The sequence below is a fragment of the Euphorbia lathyris genome, chromosome 1 (assembly GCF_963576675.1).
Source record: "Euphorbia lathyris chromosome 1, ddEupLath1.1, whole genome shotgun sequence".
Lineage (NCBI taxonomy): Eukaryota > Viridiplantae > Streptophyta > Magnoliopsida > Malpighiales > Euphorbiaceae > Euphorbia > Euphorbia lathyris.
In genome coordinates this window covers 119,137,900-119,145,129 of record NC_088910.1, presented here as the reverse complement: position 1 = coordinate 119,145,129, position 7,230 = coordinate 119,137,900, and the positions used below count along the sequence as shown (strand labels likewise).

Genomic DNA, 7,230 nt, shown 5'->3' with positions numbered 1-7,230 from the left:
CTAGGACTCATTTCAAGAGTTAACTTGAATTTAATATGAAATGGGGTAGAAATTCGCTTACATCTTGCAAATTAAAACGACGAAAGATCTTTCTCAAGTAATCTTTTTCACAGTGTGCTAACCTTGTTAGGATGCTTTGGTTCTTTTGGGTTGACCTCCAAGTCTTCAATTAAAAAAAAAGTAATATTTTTCACAAAGTCAAATCTTCTTATTACTTTCTGTCTCGGTAATTTTCATCCATAGAATCTTGTTTGCTGGTTTTAAATCCTTCGTATCAAACTCTCTAACCAATTGTGTCTTCAACTCTTTAATACGACCTTTTTTGGGACCTACTAACAACATATCATCTACCTACAACAACAAAATGATATAATCATTTTCGCCACACCTCTAGAAATATGCAAAACTCATAATAAAGGAATCAAATCTCTTATACCAACATCCCGATGCCTATTGGAGCCCGTAAAAAGATGAATTGGACATGCAAACTAAGTTGTTATTTTCAACTTCTTCAAAACATTCTAGTTGATGCATATAAATTTCTTAATCAAGATCTCCATGAAGAAAATCAGTTTTAACATCTAATTATACCAGATGTAGGTCAAATGTAGGACAAATTGTCTGGACTATTATGACTTTAATAAGCATATCCCTCAAGAATATGCATTTTTTAGATTTTAGATTCATCTTTGTAGTTTCTTGGCAGTTTACATCATGTACACAAGAGTTCCAAATACATGGAGATTTGAATAATCAACTTTCATACCACTCCATTTTGTTAAGGAGTGTATGTCGTTGTGAACTGTCTTTTGATGTCTTCTTATTACATAAGTCAACAAATTCATTGCTACTATCTCCGTTTCATATTACATGTCTTTCTAGAGATTCTTTTTTATTTCATATTACATGTCATTTTATATGATCAGTATACATTAAGTCATCTTTTTTTCTACTATAAAATGCGGGTTTACGAAAATTATTTAGAATAATGGACTTTTTATAGAATAAATAAATATTGGAATCAATAAATAAGGAGCAACATCGTCTTTTTTTCAATATCCTTAATTTCTATACAACTCTCTAAAAAGACATGTAATATGAAACAGATGGAGTATTATATTTTCATCCATTACCTCTCCTTAAACACTTGTAACACAATCTTCACAAAAGGATAAGGATACCTTGTTGAGACATATTTTACCATGTGTTGAAATTCCTTTTAAATCAATGAGAGCCGTCAAGATTCAAACCATCGACTACTCGACTTAAAAGACTTTGATACCATGTCAAGAACATTTTGAATTAAAAGCTTAAACTAATAGTTAAGACCTAATAAAATTTTATGAATTGATAGCCATGAACAATTTTATCTTTACCCCTAACATTGGCAACCAAGATAAATTTTACCCATAACATTGACAAGTTTGGTCAATTTCAGACATCATTAAAAAAAATACAGATATTTTGTTCCTTATTCTGCACTAGTTACGTATCAGTTGGTTCTAAAAAAAATAAGATTTAACATTTTTTTTGTGATTTAGTAATAGAATTGGAAACTAATATTTTTAAATTCGACGAAATATTTTAATTTTTTTTTTTTGTCCAACTCGTATAAAATACAGTATAATTTTTTAATTTTAATTTTAATTTTTTCACGTCTATTCATGTGTTCATGATCTGTTACTAATGTGTAATAAAATGACATAAATGTGAAATGTAGATGACAAGATCCGTGGTTGTGAAGACAGTTTGATGAATTATTTTTCAAATTGATTAGATTTTCCAATGTTAGGGGTAAAATTGATCTCGGATGTCAAGTTAGAAATAAAATTGCATCATTTTAGATGTTAGAAGTAAAATTGTTTCTGATTGTCAACGTTATGGGTATTTTTACACCATATCGCTGTTTTAAAATTTAAGATGTAAAATACTCTAGCAAGAAAAGTACATCCTCACAATGATTATAATTTCCTAAACTTACTGCCAAATACAAATTTAATTCCAATTGTACCGCCTGTAGGCATCTAGGATATTCTATTTTATGATTCTTTGGGGATTTCTTCCCCGTTTAGTTAGCATTTAGGGTTTTTTTGGGGTTTCCCCACCATTTGATCAAAAAAATATATATATGGTTTCTATTTTTTTTCTTTCTAAATTTAGAAAGCTGACTCAAAATCCGAAATATGCATGCAAACATATCCTAAAAAAATAACAAATATAGAAAGACTTTGACATTTCCACGACCAAAAATAGAATTAAAAAAAAACTGTACTTGGCTAGAACAGCACCAATGGATATAATTAGGAAAACAAGAATTTAAAGGAGGAAAACCAAAGTGAGAAATTTGTCCATAATCCGAGGAAGCCGCCGACCACACATTTCCCCTGAAAAGTGGGAGCTCCGATTTCTTATTTATTGATGCCATCTTCATCAGACATCCTTACCCTCCTCCATTTCTCCAATATTCTTCCCTTTTCTCAGTTTTCACAGGGTCCCCTCCTTCCTTTGCTGGCAAAATGGTACATACCCTACCATTCCTAATATATTTTATGCGACCGGAGAAGATTAATTTTATTTTCATCGTAGAAAATGATTCCATATTGCTTCTATAATATAAAATTCTAGCTTAATTTTATAGCTAATAAACATATTTATCGATTTCAGAAGAAAATACCGAAAAACTTATATTTACGACGAAATTTCGTCGATCATTTTGTTTACTTAATTCGTGACAAAATCAGCGATAGACAGAATTAGCGACGGATATTCCGTTGGTGATTCTGAATCCCATATTTTTCTTACAAACGTGATTTTATTTTTTTTTATGTGCAGGCAAATGCATCATCTGGAATGGCAGTACATGATGAGTGTACACTGAAATTCATGGATTTAAAAGCGAAGAGAAGTTACAGGTACATTGTGTTCAAGATAGAAGATGGAGTTCAACAAGTAGTAGTGGAAAAACTTGGACAACCTAAAGGTTCTTTCGATGACTTCACTGCCAGTTTGCCTGCAAATGAGTGTCGATATGCTGTCTTCGATTTTGATTTCACTACTAACGAAAATGTTCCTAAGAGCAAAATTATCTTCGTCGCCTGGTAAATTTATTATCATCACATTAAGATTATTTCACAACACAGAATACCGCGTCGGTTTAGTTCACATGTTCATGTTTGCTGATGTTAATCTAATTGCAGGTCTCCAGCAACAGCAAAGGTGAGGAGCAAGATGTTGTATGCAAGTTCAAAGGACAGATTCAGGAGGGTGCTAAATGGAGTTCAAGTTGAATTGCAAGCCACAGACTCAAGTGAGATCACTTTGGACATTGTCAAAAGCAGAGCCTTTTGATTTTTTTATTTTAGACTCTTCTAAATTATTTTATTTTAATGTCTTGAGAGGTTGAAGGAGGGGCCTCTTTAATTAATTAGTTGCTAATACTTAAAAAAAACAAAATTCCAATTGATTGTACTATTATTGTATTCTAATTTCTATTTATAAAAATTACACCAAATTAATTTGGTTTACGGTTGGCTTTTATTTCCTCAAAGGGGAGATTAGAGAGGGATTGATTGTGGGTTTATTTTTATAGAAACAATACATTGATTTGTTCTTTTTTCTCTTGTATTATCATATGTTTATTACATAAATTTTTATTTTCAGAAAATATTGGTCATGTTATTTTTTCATATACTATATCATATTATTAATAGTGCTGTTAGTTTTTCTAATGTTACTTGAATTTTCTTTGAAATAACTATGATCACTGATGTGTATAAAATGTATACGTGCTTTTTAGAGCAAGTGCACTCTATCGTATCAAATACTTTCGTATAAAGATCGATCCCACAGGGATTCCGCACAAGCATTAACTATCCACATGTTTTGAAGTCTAAAAGATTGAATTAAAATGGTTGGTTGTGAATAACGACGGAAAATTTTGTTGTTAAAACACTAGGGAATCGGGTTCACTTCCTAAGTTTGAGTCGAATGAAATCTATTGAGATAAAACACCGAAGGAAAACTCGTGATTTTAAAGATGGTGATTTCTAAAAGAAACTCGGTGCTAAGACCTTAGACCACCTCGTTCTTATTCTTCACTCCTATTTACTTGACAAGAAGCTTTAAGTTCAATGAGAAATCCTAGCAATGAAGTGCTAGAAACCACATCGATTTGCTATCGAGTCTAAGAATGTAGTTTTCTATTAATCTCTTGATACTATGGTGAGTAAAAAGCGATTAACTGAAATGTGGATTAAGCTTACGTTCTTAGTTCTTTACTACAAATTCTTTTCGGGTGTTTACCTAATAGACTTCTAGCTTGACTCAAAACATTAGAAAGATTCCCCTCATCCCTAATAGGGAAGAATTAGTGAATGGTCATTGGAGAAATAATACTTGAAATAAAGTGAAACTCATTGAAAGTAGAAGATGGAAAATGAAAGATGAACTAACTTTTACTTAATCATGAAATCAACTTACAAAACCAAAAGGAAATGATTTTGAAACTAGAAATTGTACTTAAAAACTACATAAATCGACTAAAACAAGAGTAATTGACAATTGCCCAAAGCTTGGCTATAATAGAAATGAAAAATTGTGTCCATTATCCTCAAACATCCCATCTATTTATAGGCTAATTGTTGCTCCAATCTAAATGATAATCTGATTTTGATGATTGAAAGCTTCCAAAAACACCAATTTATTCATTTAATGTCCTTGAGAAGTCCATTGAGTAAGGGCATGAGTGAGCATTGAGAAAAGGAGCAGTCTACTTGCAAGTTGCTGAAGATTACAGGTCTCACCGAGACCGATACATGTAGGCCCAAATCTGTCCCATTTGTTTGCAACTCATATTTGCGAAATTGGGGAGGTCTCACCGAGACCAACCCCTGGAACTCTTGTTCCATTTCTTTTTCAGCTAGGTCTCACCGAGACATATACAAAATGTCAATTTTCACCATTTTATCGTTTTTACTCGGAATGCGCCCCTGTTTTCGTCCTGTAACTCACTAGAACATATTGTCAACTTGTGGGGGTGTGTGAGAGTGTAAGAAATATACTAGAAAACTTATGAATTAAATTAAAAACACGTGATAGTGTGTGAAGTTGTGAAACGAAGTGAAATTTAGTAAAAATTACTACTAAGATAATTGAAAAACACACACAATGGGTGAAAATATGACTAAAAATTATGGTGAAAGTAGACGGCAACAATCACCAACAACTTCTCCATTCTAATAGAATACTTTCATATCTACTATTTAGAGAATAAAGAGAATACAAAACACTCATGATTATTATTATTAATCTTCTTCTATTTTAATCATATTAGTTTTATTGAACCCTATATTGATTAGAAATATATATTTCTAGACTCTAATAAGAAAACTTATATGAAATATTTCAGTAAAATATATTTCCAATGTAATAACGTGGACTAATGATATCCAGTGTTATCAGAACCGGACCGGATGGCTCGGATTGGTCGAACCGGATGACGTAATAAATAAATAAATAATATTTATATATATTAAATATATATAATTAATTTAAAATTATTTTTATAAATTATATATATATCCAAAACAAATTATAAACAACTTTTGATTTGTTATTTTTTATCAACTTAAGACTTAAATATATAACGGATAAATAGAATTTAGAATAACTTGAAATATGTAAATGTATTCTATGACATGCGATTTTTTAACGGTATATTATAAACTCAAAACGGACAAGTGATGAATGAGAAATTAACGCTTAAAGTGAACTACTTGAAATGCTTTATAATAAACTAAGCATTATTATCCCACATAGGAAAAAAATAAGAATGTTAACTAGTTTATAAGTAAATGGTCTTCACAAGCCTTTAAGTAATTACTAAGGGTAAGGCTCTCTCACGCGCAGGGGGGTGCAGTCGTTCCACCATCGGATTAGTGGCGCACCCGCACGACGTGGGCGACGCGAATGCCGCACCGAAATGAGCTCTCTTAGCCCATTAATTCATTGCATAAAACAAACAATTTTTAATTTTTTTCATTCAGCCCAGCCCAAAATTCATCCCGCCCCAATTTTTTCCAAACAGCCTAAAAAATAGAAAAAATCCCGCCCAGCCCAAAATTCATCCCGGGTCCCGGTCCAAACCCGGATCTCTTCGGTTTTTTGCACATTCAAAAAACCGCACAGGCTCGGACCGGCTTCCTCGCCAGTTCCCGGTCGGACCGACCGGGCCGGTCCGAGCCTGATAACATTGATTATATCAATGATTGATATTTGGGGACAGGGCAGATCTATAGTGGGGGTAATAAGGGCACTTGCCCCCACTGAGATCTAGGAATCTATAAAATCCTAGGTATAAGATTTAGATTTTTTTGATTTTGCCCCCCAAAAATCGCAGGAAAAGAAGACGACATGGCTGCTGTTGAAGCTTGCAGAGTCAAAATAGGAAGAAGATGGTTTTAATTTATTTTTTTTATCTGAATCTACTGAATCTCTCTCTATCCATCATGTAGCATGGAAAATTCCCACCAAGAAGTTTCCCATGGGAATCACCCATGAGATATATGTTGCCTCATTGAGTATGAAGCCAGCGCAAGACCATGTGGAAAAGGAGAATGAGAGAGCCTAACTAGTAGGAGCTTTGGAAATAGTATGGCCAGTCGAAGGAAATCTGTTAAAAAATCGATAGAAATACCAAAAGAGCCTATAGAATCGGTCATTGGTATGTTAAAAGAAAACATCGATGTCTTTGCATGGTGTCCGAATGATATCAAATGGGATTTTCCTACAGTTATGATGCATTCACTTAATGTCGATTCGAAAGCTACTTCAGTTCTTCAAAATAAGTGTAACCATGGAGCAGAGAGGCAAAAGATCATTCAAGCTAAAATTAGAAAATTAAAGGATTGTGGCCATATCAAATAGGTGTATTATCCTAAATGGATTGCAAATGTGGTGCTTGTAAAAAAGGCTAATGGCAAATGGAGGTTGTGTCTATATTTTACGAATCTTAATAAAGCTTGTCCTAGAGATTCCTACCCCTCCCATGTATAGGCATGCTAATTGACTCTACTGTATGTTATGCTATTTACTTATAATTGGAGACTGGTGTAGGATGTCATCAGATATCGATGAATTCAGGAGATCATATCAAACCGAGTTATGCCACTCATGAAGGTACTTATTGTTACAATGTCATGCATTTTGTTATAAAAAATGTTGGAGCTACTT

General features: G+C 32.9%; 1 protein-coding gene across 1 annotated transcript; it reads left to right on the top strand.

Annotated features, from left to right (window-relative positions):
- Nucleotides 1-2,437: 2,437 nt before the first annotated feature.
- Nucleotides 2,438-3,497, top strand: LOC136214330 (actin-depolymerizing factor-like). Its single transcript, XM_066002871.1, has 3 exons — nt 2,438-2,519; nt 2,833-3,098; nt 3,198-3,497. The coding sequence occupies exons 1-3, from the start codon at nt 2,517-2,519 to the stop codon at nt 3,346-3,348; spliced, it is 420 nt and encodes a 139-aa protein (XP_065858943.1). The 5' UTR covers nt 2,438-2,516; the 3' UTR covers nt 3,349-3,497.
- Nucleotides 3,498-7,230: the final 3,733 nt, after the last annotated feature.

Coding starts and splice junctions, on each gene's coding strand:
- LOC136214330 (XM_066002871.1), top strand. Junction 3,099..3,197: donor AAAATTATCTTCGTCGCCTG/GTAAATTTATTA, acceptor ATCTAATTGCAG/GTCTCCAGCAACAGCAAAGG.